Below are 20,431 nucleotides of genomic sequence, written 5' to 3' on the forward strand. Positions count from 1 at the left end.
AAACATTTGTTGCAGTCAATTTTTATCCAGTCTATGGACACAATGTGTCTGGCAGACTCTGGGAACACCAGCAGACCTTTTTTATGATCAGGTTCAAGAGAAAGTGCTGTGCATTCACAGATTTCAGGTATTTTTTAAACTCCAGGAATAAGTCTGTATGATTAGTTTGGGTCCAAATCTTTCACATTTATTTGAAAAGAAATTAACAGATCACAAAAAGTGTTTTGCATTTCTGAACTGTAAGATGTTTTGCTGCTTTATTCCACAGGAATATCTCTCTGCAAAGGCCAGCAAGCTGAAGTAGTTAATTTTTCTTCACAATGCAAATCAGTAGCTTCCTTCTTCAAAAAATTATAAAACTGATTGTGTCTAACACTGATTTAGCTTTTCATTGCATCAAAGATATTTTTGCTGTCAATTTATTTTTTTCCTTTATCTCCATATTCTATTGTTCATTTTTGTGCAATCTTCCTTTGAAGCTGTCTTTGATAGTCTGCCATCTGCTGCAGTAGGTGCTGCTAGCATTATTGAGTGGAAGTCACAGCATTTGTGGATGAGAATCTTGGTGGTTTTGGCTGTTCCTGTGAAATGCTTGTGTACCTTTCCACCACAGCTTCCTCCTCTCCTCATCTTTGAATATGCACAAATGGTTTTGCCATCCAGAGACATTCAGACTGCACAGCAATGAAGGGCATAGATGAGCATTAGCTTTGTGAGAAAGCCCTGAGAGGTCCCCCAAGGTCAGTCCCCAGCTGCCCAGCATCCCAGAGCTCAGGACTAGAGTAGTGAAGGAAGTTGTTTGCATTATTAGGTCTTTAGAGGGAGACATCCACACTCACCTGAGCAAAGGTTGCAGCAACAAAAAAACCACTGAGTTTTGACCCTTTAACTAAAGAAACTGTGCCAGGAAGGAGATGTTGTGAGGAAGTTCCCTGCAAAGATGATGCTCTCAAGTATTTGTTTCTCTTCTTTGTGACTATCCATGTGGTAAACATGAGTGTAGGCAAATCTGGCATTCCCTTATAAAGATAAGAAGAGCATTGATGAGCACACTTTTGGAGAAGAGCAGAGTTAAGTATGATCTCATCTTTTCAAGCACTGGTGTTTTCCATGTACCTTAGTGCTTTTGTTGTTTAAACATACCCAATTCTTAAATATGGGTGAAGTTAGGATTTAACAAATAGATCAAGTACCTGGCCTCAATCCAAGGTCTAATTCTTAATCTTCTGTACTATGGATATGGTAGATAAATTTCTCAATGGCCAATTTAAAAAACTATTCACTCAAACCCGATGTAGCCCATTTCAGCCTCTCTTTAATAGGAAAGCTAATAACTTTTTCTGATGTGATGCATAAACCTCTGGTATTTTGTTTTCTTTTTATTGCCAAATGCAAGTGTGTTCATGTATTTACAGTCAATAAAGCTATCAGTGCTGTACACAGGTTTAGATAAATAATTTCAGCCTTTCAGTCTTGGGTATCAGATTTAGGCACTGCTGTGTTATTTGCATCCCTTGGTCTCATGCTGACTGTCCGAGCAGTTGCACTGTTTCTGCTCAGAGCTACTTCTACAAGTGGGACAGCCCATTCCAGTACTTTCATTCACGTTATTCAGAAGTCATGTCTCAAACAAGCCAGGCAGAACTTGAGCAGCACAAATCATTTGTGTCTACAGAAAAGAAAGAAGGTGATCCCCAAATGCCTTCTTCCCATGCATTTTTGTCTCTGATAATTTTTGTACACTGTTGACACTCTGACTTCCAGTTTGTATCGTTTCCAAGAGAGGTGGTTCCTTATTAGAACTTACCATCAAGGAGCAAGAGTTTCAAAGAGATGCAGTATTACCTGTGCATGGATCATAGGCATGAAATTCTGTGACCTGTCCGGGCCATCAAGTCTAGGAAACATATAAGAAGGAAGAAATATTAACCTTAGTCCTGTTGCCTGTTAAAATTAGTGAATGTTTTTATTTACCCAGAGAGACAGGTTTTATGTTACCTAGACTTTTCTGTCTCTTGAATGCCTTAACAGCACATTTCTGCCATGAGCAACCCAGTTCATGATCACACGTTGTACTTTTTTTCCCCCCTGTGTTTTTGTAAAACTTGCACAAGGTAAAATACATCTCTGCCCTAAAGCCACTGCAGCTGTTCTGTGTAGAAGACCATGGGCTGGGTTAGCACTTGTTGCAGAACGTGCCACCTTCTCATGCTCGGAATTTACTTTCCTTTAGCACATATTGACTTTCACAGGATTTCTCCCTTAAGAGAGAGCATGCAAATATAAATAACAAATAAGATATTTCACCAAATATCTTGACACATTTTACTGGATTTAGATTCACTTTCCACAGTTTCTGTTTCATGCTCACTTTCCTTCATCTAAGAGCAGTCACAGTGGCAGTATAAAAATAACTTTTAAATTGAATTTTTCGAGATCCTTCTCTTCTGCTATCTCTTACTGCTTCCCACTTCTCATCTGATTTTACATTTCTTTCTAGACTTCTCCCTGAAAATCAAGATCTCCTTATGCTTTGCATTACCAGCTGTCAGGCACGATGCCGTATTTGCTGATATGCCACTGTGTTAGCTTGCTTTGCCACTGTTGGCAGCACTCTGCTGTCATGCTCAATTGAGACAGAAGGGACTGTTTCTTACCGGAAAATTAATTCATGAAAAATTATCTTTGTTTCTGTAATAGAATTGTTTTGAAAGAAATGAAACATACAAAGGAAACTGTATTACAACAAATTAGCCCTTAATTTTATAAAGGTTTAAGTGTCAAATATGAATGAACTAAACACAGAGAGGCCAACTAATTTTGTGAAATTACAGCCTCAAATTGCCACACGTGATCCAAGCACAAATTCCATCAGCTGAGATGGTTTTTGTATTTGGATTTTTTTCCTGACATAACTAGTTTTGAGCAAAAGTGAGTGCCTCCCCAGGCATCTGGAAATTATCTCTGGAAGGAGTAACCAATTTGCTTGTGTCCCTCTGTGAAAGGGAGAGACAAGGTCAGAAGAATAGTGATGATTATCTTTATCCTGATGTGTTCCCTTCTTCCACCTGCAAAGAGGAGGAAGTAGAAAATTCTCTTCAGTGTTGACCTGTTTCTCTTCTTTAGGCCTTTCTATCCCTTATGCTTTTTTGAAGAGGACTGCCTTTTACAGGTCATTCTGCCAGTCTAGGAGTGCTGGTGGGCTGCTATTCCTAGGGCTAGAATGAAGGAGCAGTTTTACAGCAGGTTTCTTTCTTCTTGTTACAAGCAGCCCTGATAGTGGCTTTCTTTGATCCACAGCAAAACTGACCAAGCTAACCAAGACAACTTCCTTAAAGACAGGCCGAGGCTGCATCTGTCCTTGTGAATTAGGCTGATGTCCTGTCTCGCATCACGGGCTGTGTCACTGTCAGTGTGGCCCCTGTTACCGTTGTGACTCATCCCAGCTGGACAATGTTTGTGAGTGGTTCAAGGCTTAACACGTGCCTGGAGGAGCCAGTTTGGGATGCAGCCTTTGGAGGAGAGAATTCAGCCATTTGTGAGCGGTATCATGGGGTTTGATCTCACTGGCCATGAGCTGTCTCTGTTCTTACATAAATGACTGGTTAAAATACATCCTTTGTGCTCACTTGCAGGGGATTTTAGGCTTATCTGCAGGAGAGAAGAATCAAAACTCTTTTGTAGACTTGACAGTTAGTACATCACTAAATAAGTATACAAAAAGTTCATGGCGTTACAGCAGAAATTTTGAGAAAACAGTTCTGAACTTCTCTTCCAAAATACCTGTGTGTGTGTGGGTATTAAATGTAGATGTGTATGTAAATACATTAGAATGTCCACCTACCTAATCTTTATCTTACAATTTATTTATATGTAAAATGTAGTGTAGTTCAAGTGACTTGATTTTTTTTTTTAGAAAGTAAATTAGAAAAAATTAAAATGTCTTTCTTGATGTTGAAAGGCTCCTATCAGCATAATTTCAGTTTAAATCTAATTACTTTAAAATGCATGTTTATACTACTCTCCCCTTCCTCTTTTTTTTAGTTAAGCTTCCTAAGGCTTAAAATTATAATGATAATTTTTCTTTATCTTTTTTAATCCTGCTTCATTTGAAGAAAGGTCTTTTTTTCCTGCAGTTGACAAGGAGTGTGCTTGACAGTGCAAGGGAATGCTGATTCTGTCTAGACAGAAAAATTGCCAAATGTGCAAGGTCCTTGACAGAACAAGGCTCTTTTTTTTTTCCGTTTCTGCTAACATTCAGTTTATAGTAATTTTAGCTCTTACTTTCAGCTTCAAGTGTTTAATTTTGGGATTTCAGATATTTTTTTTTTCCCCCCCAGATTTGCAGTGTCCCTGTAAAGACTGTAGAGATAAGCGTTCAAGATACTGATTAATATTGTGTTGTGTACAGTTGTTTTGTATCTAGACCTATGGCTAAAAAATGGATTTATGTTGCTGGTATCCATAAATCAAGGTGTTGTGTCAGCTAACAGGCTCCCAGCAGAACAGAAGTAATCTTCAATTCATACTGACTGTGGTATGTTTGCCGATCAGGACCAATGATAGAAAGTAGGGAGGAACTGAGTGGAAAGATTCCTTCTGCACACTGCGGTGGAGTTGCTGAACCCCCTCTAAGTTCTGATGGTTGTGTTGGACTGTAACAGCAGTATATTTCATGTTAAAAGTATGAATTCGTCATTGTCATAATAATCCAAAAACTCTAAAAACCGTATCAGTAAATGAGCTCTATCTGTGGACCAGCTTCAGTAGTTCAGAGCCTGCTTATTTAATTTTTCTTAAGCACATTAAACGGTTCTAGGCAGACTGTCACTATGATCTTTGAAATATTGCTGTGTTTCTTTTGTTCTCTGCTTTTAAATTTCTTATGCAGTAAGGCTTTCATACTCTGTTCGTTACAAATTTCTGGATATTCAGACTCTTACTTGAGCTTAAAGCCTTTCAAACCACAGCAGAAATTTGGTAGTGGAAAAGGGAAGAGATGTGCACTTATTGTCCTTCCTTTTTCTGCAGCCTGTTGACTCCCAGTGCAGGCACTAAGCTTGTAGTTTCTGGCTCTTACTTGTTAGCTGGTCTGCAGGTAAATTAACCCAGCAGGTGGGGATCTTTTTTGACTAGAATGGGTATAAGGTTTGAGCCTGGAAAATAATGTCTTGGTCACGGTTTTTGTCTGAAAATAATTCTGCATCAGCTTTAGAGAAGGGCCTTGTTTTTGTCAGGATCTTTTCTTTCCCCTTCATTTCTTGTCATAGTGCTCAAATTCCTATATTCAGAAGTCTTCAGAAAGATAGAGGAATGGCTGATGAAAAACTTGAGTGATACTTTGAAAATGTAGCACATGCTTTGCAGTTCCAGTAGATGAAAGCAGCATGGTCGAAGGGTTTAAAACATGCTTTCATATTAATTTACTATCATTTAAATATTCTTTTAAGAGACTGGTTATGGATTCAGAGTTTTCAGCTGCAACCACAGTTTATTCAAAGTTTAAAGGGCTATGATGTATATTCTTTGTGAAGTATTCACTCTTTTTCTTCACACTAGCTTTTTGGCTTTTTGGTAACCAGAAGTACACACTGCTGTGCTGGCAAATGCGTGAATATTTGTGGTGTTGAACTTCTACCACATCTAAACACTGCTGTGCACTTGCAGCAAAAATGGGAAATGGTGAATAATCCCTCCTGCCTTTTGAGATGGTCATATTTCAATTATGTTGACAGGACTGAGTGAAGAAGCTTGTATGGTTGACAGTGCTGAATCTGCTTTGCAAATGCATAAGACTTTTTTCCTTGGGGACTTCAATCCAGCTTTCACCACTCCTTGTTCACCTAAAAATAAATATAAAGGTTTTCTTATGTTTCTGCTGCTAAATCTGTGCTTTATGTCAAGGAAAAAATCCTCAATGTAATGCACATTTCTGTTTACTATAAATTTGTTCTTTCACTCAACTTTATAAGAAATATATTCCATTACTGTCATAAACACTTTTTTCTTCATCTTAAGCAAAACAATATCCCTGAAACACTTAATTTCAGTAATTTAATTAGGTAAACATTGTACTAACCTTGATAATGTGAACTTAATTTCTTCCTAGGTTTCCAGAGGAGGAGTTGGCAACAGAGCCACTAAAATATGCTGAACAACTTCCTGTAGCTCAGATAATACACCAGGTATGTCTTTCTATTTTAAAAATTCCTTTGAAAATAAAGAGCATGTGTAATACTTAAACTGCTTTTCTAGGTCACACAGAATTAATGTCCTCATGCTGGAAATATGTATAAACAAGATACTCTTGTTCAGATGACAAGTATTAAATTATAAAAGTCTTATTCTGAACATAGCAATGAAAAGATGCTTGCTGTATGACGTGGTTAACACTTCAGAGCTACTTGTTAAAATTGTTGTGTGTCTGCTGATAGAAAAGAAAAAAAAATCCATTAATTTCTCCCAATTTGCATCTTGACCTCAATCATATTCCCCTTCCTGAAAAAGCAGTCAAAGTATGGAGTCATTATTGTGGAATAATTGTCATGACGAGTTGAGCAGGGAAAACAATCTCTCCTCCTAATACAGTTCTGAATTAGCACCATTTTTATTTCTAACTATAGCAGTGTCATCATACTTTCTGCTTTGAACAGGGTTTTTTTGTTTGCTTTTTGTTTTGCACAATTAAAAAAAATAGGTTTCTATTTTTCCTAGGTTGTGCCTTCTTTGTCTTTATTTAAATGGAATACTGTGCTATTGATTTAAGTAAACAAATGAGGGATATGAGCTGGGATTGAATAGAAGTTTTTATTGTAACATGTCTCCCCCAGTTAATGGCAAGGAGGAGGAAGAGATCTTTTCTGTGCAGAAGATTCTATATTCCCTTCTTGCTCTTCTCTCAGAGTTCAAGGTGTGATTTTCAATCCATCCTGCTGGTAGATCAGGTACCCAGTCTGCATTCAGGTGTCTCCTCATTCTTTTCTGTCAGCCACAGAGGACTCTGCCTGTTTGTGTGGAAAAGCTTATGGCCAAATAACATAAAACTTGTGTCAAACATGGCTGTGGAGATTTAGCATCCTTCTTCTTGGGGATGCCTTAAAGGGAGCAAAATGACCTATTCTGTTGCAGTCATTCGGAATTTTCACAGAATAAAATAAAAAATTTTTAAACTTTGTAGATACGAGTCCTGCTTCAGGGACAAGTAACTATAGTTTTCTTAAGTCAGGACCAAACAGGTCACATTACTGTTTTCCTAATGGTATCTTGGCCATATGGAATCTTTCAGGTAATCAGGTATGCTCTGAAAAACTGACCTGAAATTTGGGGAAGATAATGACAGTTCATCATGGGAGACAAAATGGTGCAGTCCGTTCACTGCTTTGAGATAAGGAAAACTTCCAGATTGAAAACTAGGACTTGGTACTGGTCAGAGTAGCACTAAGCCAGATGGGCAATATAAGATAAAGCTGTGGTTTCAGGTTGAGCTGTTTTTAAATGCTTGAAGATCAACAGGAACAAATAAAAGTCCACTAAGTCCCTTAATAGAATTTTGTAAACAACTTCATGTGTATTAATTATCGTAGATCTTCCCAAATACCTTTGTCAATAACTGTTTTTAAAGCATTGAGTCTCATGCTGCAGGCAGTGCTGGTTTTACCTTAATGGAAACATAAGCTTTATTTTAAAACCTTAAAGTGTACAAGCCTTTCCTACAAGTTGTAAACACAATGGATTTAAAAACTTTTGGCTGAAATCTGCACCTTCGGGGAGAATTTCTGATGTGTTCCAAACATGGAAGATTGGAAATCAGGACCAGTTTGTATGTCAGGAACTCCCTGGTGTTGTCAGAGCTTCAAATGACCCAACAGCCTGCAAATGTCACATTTAAAATTCTGTCTTCATGCCTGACTCTCAGTATAAATGAATTAAACAGCAGAGCAGGCAGCCAGTCAATATGTTCTTAACAGTGAGAGTGAGCAATGAAACAGTTTGGTGGTTGTTTGGAATCAGTAAATAGAAAGTGCATGGAATGGCTCACCTAGAGGAAAATCTCAAATAGGAAACAGAATTAACCTTTAAAATGGTCAAGCAGACGAAATGCCATAGCAATATTTTTACAGCATTAGCTGGGTAATAACTACGGAGGGTTCATTTGGCTATTGTGTGTTACACTGCCATAGAATATTGCACTGTGGAAAGGCAAAAAGCTGGTTTATGTACTCTTATCTGTTTGCTAAACTTGTCAGTAGTACAGAGCTGGGGTCTGCACAAGGCAGCAGAACAGATCCAACAGAACTGCAAATGTCTTGGATGCAGAGAAGCCAAATAAAAGGAGCGTTATTTAGCTGTGGTGACAGGGAGTTTGGCACCATGCCCTGGCTGTGTGTGAGGCTGGTGCCCTGCCTGAGCCTGTAGGAGCTGTAACCAGCTGAGCATCACTGCACCAGCATCCTGCTGAATTAGCTCTGCAGGAAGCTCCTTATACCCTTTCTGAGGGACCTGGCACAACTGGAACAAGTTGTGCAGGGGCCATTTTGTATGAACAAGGGGTTTTTTGCTTTAAGGAAAAAGAAGGAAATTATAAGAAACTAAATTTAGAGTAAGAACAGTGGATAGTATTTGTGGTGTTGTGTATGTGTATGTTATGTATGTATTTGTGTATGTTATGTATCCAAATGGATACATACATACTCTAGACATACATAATAGCATCAGTGCTGTGTATTTATAGCATAAATATATATTAAAATTTCACAGTGGTGGACATGTATCCTAAATCAGTATAATGTATAAAGTACATTTTAGTTATACTTGTTAGCCACCATAGCCACTAGTGCTATCCAGCTTTCACTATAAATTTATTCTCTTGAACACTAATGAAATGCTCCTTGTGCTTTAACTGAAATAAAAAGCCACTAGTGCTTGGTAAAGGATTGCAGTCATTAATACAAACTTGTAAAAGTTGAGCTTTCGGAGTAATGCCCACATGAGACAACCTTTTTAATGAGATTCTCTCTGTACAGCCACGCATACAATGCTGCTACTTACAGTAAGTTTATGCTACTTAGAATAAGGCCAAAAAAAACCCCAAATCAGGAAGAGGAGAAAAAGGAGAGATTACTTTAATTCTGCACTTGTCTTTTGTCAAAACAGGTCTGGTGGAAGAACGGGGCAAACTGCATTTGAGAAGATTGTTCCCATTTATCATAAATGATATTCATGCTGGCCTTGCAGTTCAGCAAGTCATTTTAATAAAAGTACCTAACTTTGGTGCCAGTGCTTGTGCTTGGAATGTCACTGTGTGTTAACATATTTGGCCTAACCAGGATTTAGGATATTGAAGAGACTTATATTGTTACTGGTGTCTTACTGATGGAAGAATGTTTTACTGATGAAAGGCACATTTCAGCAGATAAACACCAGATCTCCTGATGGTGTTATAATTGAAAACAAAATGAAACAGCAAATTCAGACCACGATCAACTTGCATGCTTATTTTAGTCCATTTCAAACCATTAAGTAGATAAATGAACATGCTGTTAAAGCAGGGTGGTATTTCAGGAAAGTGACTTGCAGCTTGTAGTGGAAATTGCACAATTTACTTGAAATCTGACATGGTTTACAATTGCAGATTTACTTAAAAATAAGGAGTTCCATTGCTATTTTATCATGGGGGGGAATGCTACGTGTAATATCTAATTAAATTAGATTGAGTTTCCTTTTGGAGAAATGTGTTAAATTTGTTTGGTTTGTAGAAGTTTTAACCTGTGCTTTTCTGTTGCCTCTCCATAAGAAGCCTCAGTGGAAAATGTCTTCAGTAATTTCAGGATATTCCTGGGAAGTTGTGCTAACCCTGTTGAGGAAGTGTCTCTGTTCCAGGGTCCAGTCGAGCAGGTCGTGGGAGCACCGGGAGCTTGGCTCAGTCCAGGCTCAGGGAGCATTAGGGACTTGCTACATCCAGTCTGGTCTGAGGGTGTTGACTGCAGTCACCAGAAGGGAAATTAAATAGGAAATTTTAGGAAAGGTGATGGGAGGGGAATCTCCAGAGTTATCAATACAGAGACGGATGGCCATCAAAGAATACTGCAGGGTTGCAGTTCTGCAGTAAGTCTTGCAGGAAGGCCTCTGTTTCCATCATTTCTCTGTTTCTGTAACAAGTTTGCAGCCATGACCCACCCCACCCTTCCCCCAAATAAAATCCTTTTGCTTTGAAGATCAATTTTTTGTTCATTCTCAGGGCCTCATTCTCATGTTGTAGAGGGCTGTTAGTTTATTGCCTTTGTTGATGTTATTTTGGTTTCATGCTGATTTAATTGACAGAGATTTTCTTCAGTAGCATTTGCCAGAAATTGTTGAAACAGTATTAAGAAAATAGAACACACTATGTTGTATAGATTTTTTTTTAAGTATCTTTTTATTATCTATAACACAGCAATTTTAGCTCTCAGACTTAAAATGTTTTCACAAACATTAAATTAAAGTGGTTTTATGTGGCTTACGATCTTTGTGAAGCGCTCGATATGAAAAGTAACCCGTCACATGCTGATACAGACTTGAAAACAAAACTTTAAAATTCAGGGATCACACTGGTGCCTTGCCCATTGCCTTGTAGCTGCCCTTTGGCAGTTTATACATTTCAGGAGTTCCCCTGACTCCCAGTCTGCTTCTGTCCTGATGGCAGAGTCTTGGTTCCTATAAATGTTTTATAAATCCATTAGTATTCAAAACTTTGGTTAAGCATGCAAGGTGTTTAACAGCACAACAGTAACCCAGATTTTTATTTTTGATGCAGACAGCAGTTTTTGTTTATTAATATTAATTTATTAAAAGTCTTAAAGTACTTTGATAAGTGATACTTGCATTTTACTGTCTTTACAGGCTAAGAGGTTCAAAAGCAACTTGTAATACTTAGATGTGTCAGGTTCGATGTGTGAAGTTTTAGACACAGCTATTTATACATTCTTTGAAAATCCATTCATGTAGCTGTGTTTGAAAATAACTTTGAAGCATAGCTTGCTTTTCAGAACTCTGGTCATGGTATTCAGCTGGATGATGTCAGAGATAAAATACAACCTTTCACCAAAAGGTCCAAGTTCTGCTGCACCTGCTGTCACAGACACAGGTCTGCTCAGGCAGGGATGCTTCTCTTTGTCAGAAATGGATTTTGTTAAGATGATTGAAAATTGAATTTTTCATACCTAATATTAGAAAGTACACTGACTTCAGAGTCCAGTTTTATTTTAACAAAATACATCACTTGGCTTCCTACCAAAAAGCCTTGTGAGGTGTCAGCTTGCCTGGTCAGGCTTTACCGCTGCAGTTCTGAGCAATGTGCTGAAGACGGTATTGACCCCTTACCATGGCCACTTCTTGTGGCCACTTTGGAGTGTCTGGAGAACAGCAGCCTGTTCTGTCAGTGCTCACATCTGTCTGGTCCAGACTTCAGGTGAGAAAAGTTCATTCTGATGCACATCATGGAAATACATTGACATCCTCTTCCTCACCAACTCACCTAAAGTGGTTTTTGGGGCTCAGAAATTCTGTGCAGAGCTAAATCCAGGTGTGCTGTATGTACCCTTTGTGCTTAACCAGCCTTTCTTCATCTAGGGCGCTTAGGATGTATGGTCTACGATGTTCAGGTTTTTTCCATTTCTTTTATGTATTAAACATATGTTTGTGAATTGTTTAACCTAGAGGTGGTTTGCCTACATTTTATAACTGTAGTGGAAGTGGTCTCAAGTGGAATCATGACTGGATGTTGTCCAGCAAGTAAGAACTTCCTTTTTTCCCTAAATTGTAAACAGTGTATAGACTTAATTTCTCCTACTGCTGCATAAGTTAGAGATTATTGAAATCTTTTGGGCTTTCTTTACATTGAATGCTACCTAGTAGAAAACACAGTGCTCAAAAGGACCAAAAGAAAAAGAGCTATTACTGCACACTTTTGCCAACCAAACCAAGTATGTCATAGAGCAGAAGAGGTATTCCTGCCAATACCTTGTGCTACTTGGTGCATATAGGTGCTTTGAAGTTCATTCTCTAAGATTTCTTCTAATACTAAGTTTGATTAAAAAAGTTTAGTAGAATCTTGCTGTGTGTATGAGTCATGTAATATATTAAGAATGGCACAGTCCCCTGTTTCTCTGACTCACTGCAAGAAATCACCAAACACAGTCTTGACTTGGTTGTAGATGGTGCAGATCTTTTACTGGCAAACCATTAAACCAGAGATTTTTCAGGTTGGTTTTTTTTGTTTTGTTTTGTCTAACGAACTGCTACAGAGTCAGGAATGGTGCTCAGAACCTTCAAATGTAATCCAGTAGTCCACACAAACAGTAAAGTTGTCTCTCTTTTTTTCTCCTTCAGAAATTAAATAGCTCATTAGCCAAATGAAATTTCATCACATTCCTGAATGTGTGTATAGCATAAAGTATTTTTCTAAAATAGAGAAAATGTAATTTTTAAAATTTGCTGTTGTTTTTCTCATCAGGTTTTTCCAATCACAGTTACCGTGATGTGGAGTTAGCATCAATTACTGATCATTTGGTTTTACTGACAAGACATGGCTGCTTCTGTTTTGTTATGTTTTTCATCTGATCATGATGATGAAGCAGAGATGCAGAAGCAGAGATGTAGTAAAGCAGTCTCTTCTCTTCCATCTTCCCATTAAAGGACTCTTGTGGGTGATAACTCTCTGCCTACCCAGGACCATTATTTTACTGGTTCTCAGCCACAGGGGAAGTTCTGCTGGGTTATCTCTTTGTTAAGTTGAAATATTAGGTGGAATCTCTTCTTAGTCTTCAGCCAGAATAAAGATAAGTATCTTAGAAATATTTTTCTTTCAAATGCTGCTCCCCAAATCTTAAAAATGTAGTAGCAATTACGGGGAACTTCATTTCTGTAGGGATGGAGTGCCAAAGTATTAATGCATGGGAGAGCACTTCCTTTGTCTCCACACAACAGTGCTCAGCAGAGCCGGAAAAGAGCCATGAGCGCTTTTTGTTGCTGACCAAGCATTACAGGGGAACTGAATGTAGTATTAAAATTTTCCAATTATAGCTGAATATAATGGGTTGAATAACTAAATGCATTGAAAGGTATCTTGCATGAGGAACCTGAACAGTCAGTTGTGGGGCTCTTGTTTTTAACCATTTTGTACCAGAAATACCACACTGAACATTTTCTGTAAGCCAAGAAGGGGAAATTTTGCCTGTTCCAGCATGCCAGAGACATTTGGGATGATGTTTGGTAGCTTCTTCTTGCAAGAACTTTTGCATGCATGGTCCATCTTTTCTTCCCTGTTTATGCATTAAGCATGCAACTTTACCTCCTTCCTTGCATTTTTTAAAAATGAAACCAAAATATATTTTAAAACCAATAAAGGAATGACCTGTTTTTCCCTCTTACACACTCTATTAAGAACAGTTAATTGAGCAGTTATCAAAATGTTCTGTTTGATGTGCATGTGCATTATGAGCTCGTCTGGGCATCAGTAGAGTCCAGTCTCTGCTGTCACATATTGGAATGTGAATTTATCCCTTCTTCACAGAAATGGCTCCCAGCAAGGTGACAGTAACCCCCAGTCTATGCTCTCCTTCAAAACCTGTCTCCTCTTCAGGGAGTTGCAGTAACAGACATGGATGCAACAGATGCAGTGTTTTCAAAATGACTGAGGCTGTCCAGATCCTGCAGTTTGGACAAAGAAGTTTTAACTCTGATCTGTCAGTTTTCTGAGGTCATGCCTCTTTTCTCTTTCCCAACCTGTGAAAGCCTGACATGTATAGATAGGCATTTTATCTCCATTCTTCTTTGGCACAGGATGGGAGATCAGTTTGACAGACAGCTTGGAGCAATTTTAGGGGCTACCCCTCAAGTGGCCACACTCCACGCTCACCAGTCCTGCTTGAGTCCTGTGCTTATTAAGCACAGCAGTGGTGCAAACTACTGCTTGAAAAGGGCATTTTTCATCCTAGCTGGGTATGTGACTACAAAATTTCTACAGCCAACTAGGATAGGTAGTATCAGCTAAAACTGATAAAATGTACTTGTATTCCGGAAGTTTTTGTTTATATTTCTCATGAGCAGATGAGAGTAAAAATAGCTGTTACTGTGGAAAGTTGAAATGGAAATAAATTTGAGGCTTTTGTGCATATCATGGGAGTGCTCAGTTTGCCCTTGAGAATACTGCTAATATGAGGCTTTATATGTGACTGTAGCCTCATCCATTTTGTGGATTATGAGACATCAGTTTCATACCCACCAGAATATAGAATTGTCAGATGTACTATTAAAAAATATATTAAAAGATACCCTGGTTCTATAGTAGCTATACTTGTTAGAGGTGCTGCATTGGATTTGCAGCTTCTTTAAGAGGTAATTCCTGTAACCGTTTCTTTTTAATAAGCACTATTTAAGATGTAAAATGAAGAAAGATGTTCAGGAAATGACTCTAACATGACAGGCTTTATAGAGTGCTGTAGATCTCTGGGGTTTACTCATCTGAACTTCAAATAACTGCATTTCAAGGGTCGGTAGTAACAGTGTGGCCATGGACTTAAAAAATTATTATATTCCTAGTATTCAAAAAATTGATTTGCTTCTTTTCAGCTGAAGCAGCCATGTGTTTGAAGATCCTGTGTGCACAAACCTTTCAATAAGCACTATTGATGTTTCTGTGTCTTTGTTTTGGCATGGGACTGATTGTGCCATGATCCCCTTTTGTTGTTCTTCACGAGCTGCTCACAACTGTGATTTCAAGGCGATGGTTACTGTTTCTATTGTGCTTTATCTGTGCTCAGAGCTTTACAGAAAGAGACAGGTTCAAAAATGCTTACAGCTGAAAGTAAACTTCACATAGCAGGTTGGCAAAAAGCAAACCAAGGTGAACAGCAAGAGGTTCTGGTTTGCAGACTGAGGCTGTAAAGGACCATTATGTTAATCTCTTCTGACTTTCTGCACAAAGCACATGGATACTTTATTTATATTCTCCCTTCTTTGTGGCTGTATTGACATCAGGAAGGATAAGTAGAAAAAGGAAGTGAGCAGTGGTTGGGAGATGTTTATTCAAAACATCGTATTTATGGGGGGACTAAAACCAAGGAGGACAATTAGGGCATGTTAGAATATATTTGTAATTACAGCAAATACTCACAGTATTGCAGCTGATACTGAAGAACCAACATGTACGTGTCCCATGGGTCTCAGTTGCTGACATGATGTGAACTGTTGCACACTGCTATAGGTAAAACATCAATAGCTCTCTCACTTTGTTTTGGGTCGATGATATTAGAGCCGCTGCTGTCACTGCAAATGTAAGGAGGGTATTTTTAAGTGAGTTCTCTGCTTTGAGATCCTCTGCTCTACTTTTTTGGTCATAATAGGCTTGGCTAATGTCACCTTTTTTGCTAAAATTAACTCTGCAGTGATTTTTGCTCTCAACATTTTAGTCCTCTTTTAAGCATATCATTCACTTTTTTCATCATTCCTTGCTTCTGTGATAATTTTTTGTGATAAATTGGTCTGCATTCATTCACATTTGTCATTTATAAGCCAAAATTCTTAGATATTCTGAGTCTTTTTGGATTTGTCTACACTGGGTCCTATTTATTTGCTGTTCCTTCAAATATTGGAAAAGTGACTTCTATTTAGGGCAGTGAGGTGAGTTGTCTCCAGCGAGGATAACTGAATAGGTTTTCAGTACATAATGGTATGCAAATAATGTACCTCTGCCTCTCGTGGGAATAGACTAAGTATCTGCACAAGCTGTCTGTGACCTTAATAAGTTTGTAGGCATCAGAATACACCCCGTGCTGCTGAAGCACAGTACGTGATGTACAAATACTTCAGGTGTGTTTCAGGGCTAAGCAGTGCTGTGAAATAACTGTGAATTTAGGATGTGGTCCATACAGCTTAGTGTGTATGGAAGTGTATCCCAGCAATACAATATAGCTGGTGCGCCTTTGTAGCACAAGCAGTAGGTTTTACTAATAGTCACCATTAATAAAACAGATGATGCTTAAAATGTGCTAATACAATACACTGCAAGAGTGTCTTCATGCACGATGCAAGGTGAGGCTGCAAAACACAGTAAAATGAGAAGTAAGCTGTTCCATTAGTCTGTTTTTAGGTTTATGATGTTTCATATGTTAAAGTACCTTTTAAAAATTTTTCTTCTTTTTCATTTATTTTTATTACAGGTTCTAGAGCAATTCAGGAAACAGATGCTGCATTTAAAAAAGCTTTGATTTAGTGAGGCTTTCTGTGCAAGAGAATGCCTTCTTCCTAAAACTTCATTTTACTTAAATTAACTTGTATTTCCACTGAGGATGGCTTATATTAAGCACAAAGGGAGGCTTAGCGGTTTAGGCTTCCATCAAATAAACTGCATAACTAAAAAGAGAAGATGCCAAGCCTCACATACTTGTACTTGAAAGAGTTGTGTTCTCTCTCATGGGAACTCGAGATTAGAGAAATTATAAAGGCATTGCATAAAAACAGGGAGTTAGAATTAATTTTTGCTTAAGCGGGGAAGTGTCAAAAGCCTATTATGGTAATTTTTCAATTTTGTCTTAACTGTTCACACATTTTAAAATAGTTGTACAACTGAGTGGAGGCATAATTGATGTGTTGTGGTTTCTTTTTCCTTTCCTTGGGCCATCATAAAACACATCTTAGGTGCACTTAGGCATGGAAGAAGTAGGTGTTCTAATTAAGTAGATGAAAATTTTCATATCATAGTGAGAAAATTTACCTAATGGATTGGAATAGTACTCTAAGAATGGTTCCCCTATTCTTAATTACATCCAAGTACCAGATATCAATAATACATGAAGACAATTAAGCCACAAAAACCTTAGTGAGAAAGTATAATTCCTAGCAGTAGAAGTTTGGGGTTGTAGAGACTATCATGTTTATTATTATTTTTACTACTGTAAACAGTAGCATTAAAAGTCTACATTTAAAAGAAATTACTTTATTCATTGTCTTTTAATGTATAGTAAAAGCTGAAGATATCATGGAATGAAGAGTTACTGCTACATTTATTTTTTTAATCTTTCATAAATTAAAAAAATATAAATCTTGTCTGTATCGGAACAACCAATAAATTGCTATGGTGTAGTAATTCAAAATTTATGGTTGACCTAGAATAAATTTTAGGACTTACCTAGGTAACAGAAAACTGATTTATCAAATGCTTTTAATGGTGAATTAAATCACTTTTATTAAATACAGGATTAACAGCAGGAATACTGTTCCAGAATTACTTTCATTTTGGTGATCAGTTTTGCTGTTCCCTAGGAGGAGTCATTGGTGGACCAGGTGTTGCATTTGGAATGAGACTTACTGGCAAATGTAAAAGTGAGCAATGCTCCTTAGTGGTCATTGATTAACAAAACTTAGTTTTTATATTCAGGGAAAGGGCCCCTTTCCTAGCTTGCAGCTGATTTCTCTGCAGAAGCCTGTTTGGGCTATGAAGATGCTGCCTTTGGCATCCCCAAATTATGCCCAGTTTGTTGAGAATTTTTCTGGCTTTGTCTGCAGTAGAAACTGGTGAAAGGATAGAGATTTGCTGTACTGCAGGAGTGAGGCGCATTCTGCTTCAGCACTTTTCTGGTGCTGCTGAATGGCTTCTGTCAAAACCCACTTGCAGTGTCTCTTCACACGAACCTTAGAGTGGTCTGATTGTTCCTTAGCCCTTCTCTCCCTAAAGCTGTGTTTGGGAATTACCTGACTAAAAGTACAGTGTTGGTCATGAAATTTTGGTGAGATGAGGCTTGGAGAGGAGAGTCAACAGCCACTGTGGCTGTTAAATGAGTTCTCTGGTTTCTGATGGGTTGTATTTGTGTCCCTGGAATAATAATGGTGGGAAGAAGATAGCCAAGTGTGAGCATGGATGTGTGTTGGGTAGAGGAAAGGAAAGGATGCTATAAGATCTTTAGGCAAAGGGAAATGTATCTTAGTCTTTATTCTTACTGTATTGCCTAATGTTGTACAACACTAGTTGTACATTAAGCATATGTGTATTTTGAGTATAAGACTTAATTTTTGACCCAGTTTGTTACCTGTCACTAAATATATGTGGGATCAGGACCTTCCTATATAAAGCAGATTACTGAAGTATTTTATAGTAGGTTGTCCAAGATGCAAGATTTAATTCAATTTTCTGGTGTCTGTTCAGTGTTGTGTAACATTTTCATTTCTCACATAACCTTGTACAATTCTTATTAATCATTACTTTTTTATTGTTTACACACAAAATCTTCCCTGACAGACAGTGTTTATTTAAATGGTATTCCAATGAGTAGTAAAATTAGCAGTAGGAGCTTTGCTAGATTTTTTTCTTCTATCTACTGTATTTCTTCTGAGCTTATGCAGCATAAAAAGTAGCTGTTACCAATAAGCTTGCATTGATAAGGAAAAAGTCTAAATGTTATCAATCTTGATGTATTTTGCCATGCTATGACAGCAAATACCTTTTCTGAACACTTCTCCTCAGGGGAAGGCACTAGCTCCAAATGTATTCGCACATTTATCCCACTTAACCATGTAATCCTAGGTGTTACTGGTGATTTTTTTGTGTTAAGTTAATTATGTTTTGTTTACTCTTCAGTAGCATGCTGTGAGGAGCACAGAAATGTAACTCACGAGCTCTTGACAGGACTGATGAATGGCCACAGATAGAGATATTGGCAGGCTGCTCTCCAGTGCTCAGTCTAGAATTGTTTTCCTAAATAATTCAGAGGGTTGAAATTTGATGAAATCATTTCCATTTGAAGAGTGAGTGGAAGGGGTAAATGAATGAAGACTCTGGTAATGGAGCAGTTGTGTTCATACTGTTGGACAGACAAGAGAGCATCCTGCATCATCATTCCTGTGCAAATTCTTTGCATGGGCTTGTGATGCAGCCTTGTGCAAGTGATTCTGTCTGTAATGACCGCCGTTGCTGCTCAGTGTGTGGCACCTGCTTCAGGCAGCTCTCCCCAGGATGAGAGGCCTCAACACTGACATTGTGGTTCCCTGTTCCTGTGAATTAGCCAGTGATTGCATTATTTTCAGGAGTGCTTAACATAAAGCCCATCTACAAATACATGGCTGACAAATGGGTGATGAGTGGTGCTTAGAGGGAACTGAGTGACAGCAGGACGTCAACAGAGCAGTAACCTGTGGTTAGTGTAGATGGAGGCAGGAAAGGTGCAACTGGTTTGCCCGAGATAAAAATGTGTGTGGTTTCATCCTTTTTAAAGACCCTTTTGGAAGCTGTTGATTCTGCTCATGTTACATGTAGTCTGTGGGGGTGCTGGGAGGGTGTGTCCTCACCTACTCATTCATTCTTCCAGAAAGATGTTCTTTGTGAGCCCACATAGTATTAGTGACCCATGTAATGCAAATGTCACGTGGGAACAGTGATTATTTATGATACCATAAATCTGCTGTTCTTTCTTAATGCCTACAAAACCTCTTTGCGGGAATGGATCTGCTCTCTGGGACTTGTGTCCTTTGATGTACCGAGTGTAACAGAAATGGCTTTTTTGTGTAGGTGTAATTATGTGCAGCCACTAAATAAGTGCCTGTATGATTGCCATGTCCACATTTTATGATTTGTTTTCTACAGCAGCTAGAGTACCCAAAAGTATTGGGTTGATGTTTCAGAACAGGTCTTTCTCCTTTTCTTCTTTTCCTGGTCCCATAAGCGAGTACATACAAAATAAACTTGGGTAAGAACACTTGTTTGGCTTATGAGTACAGAGCTACATAATCACCTTTAAAAGCTGGGTGGTAGTGGAGAATAAACCAGCCTGTCAACAGCTGTTACTCACAGGTTTCTCACTGAAAATGTATTAGAATAAAAGTACATCCATACTTGATCTTGCTCTTATGAGTGTGAAGGCATCTTTTGCCTCAGCCCTGCTTCTCCCTCCATTCATTTTGTCACGCCTGGCTCTTCAGTGTAATGCTGTTTCAAATTGTGCAAACTGGAGCTAGAAAATGTGGAGCTTAACTGCACATGCATATAATGCAGCAGAGAGCTTAGGGTAACGGAGACCTTTTTAAATTATAGCTGTAGAGATTTGAGAAATGTACATTAAAAACTATGTGAATAAGGAATACTTATTTGGATTTCAAATGTAGCTGTTGAAGTATTTGATTAGATCTTGTACTCAATATGGCATACTTAGTATGAGAGCTAATGCAGTCTAGCAGCTGTTGTTAATACAGCCTGTCACCTGGCAGTAAATTAATAGATACTTATGGGATGTGAAGAAAAAAAAGTGTGCTTGGAACCATCACTACTACTTTTAAAGAAACAGCATAATAATTTATGAACATCACAGTTTCTCTGTATAAGCGGAAAAAACTTTGCTTGAATTTGAATGCTCAAAATTACGCTTCATAATGAAAGTTCTATGCATACAATTAATTTTATAAGATT

At 38.1% G+C, this 20,431-nt stretch overlaps 1 protein-coding gene across 2 annotated transcripts in view; it reads left to right on the plus strand.

Annotated features, from left to right (window-relative positions):
- Positions 1 to 20,431, plus strand: part of PIGK (phosphatidylinositol glycan anchor biosynthesis class K) — a 65,560-nt gene that overhangs the window by 35,872 nt on the left and 9,257 nt on the right. For both annotated transcript variants that reach the window (XM_032118354.1, XM_032118355.1), the window contains one exon: positions 6,110 to 6,185. In XM_032118354.1, the coding sequence (XP_031974245.1) occupies positions 6,110 to 6,185 (76 nt within the window). The remainder of the gene's footprint in view (positions 1 to 6,109; positions 6,186 to 20,431) is intronic.

The sequence above is a fragment of the Corvus moneduloides genome, chromosome 9, assembly GCF_009650955.1.
Source record: "Corvus moneduloides isolate bCorMon1 chromosome 9, bCorMon1.pri, whole genome shotgun sequence".
Taxonomy (NCBI): Eukaryota; Metazoa; Chordata; class Aves; order Passeriformes; family Corvidae; genus Corvus; species Corvus moneduloides.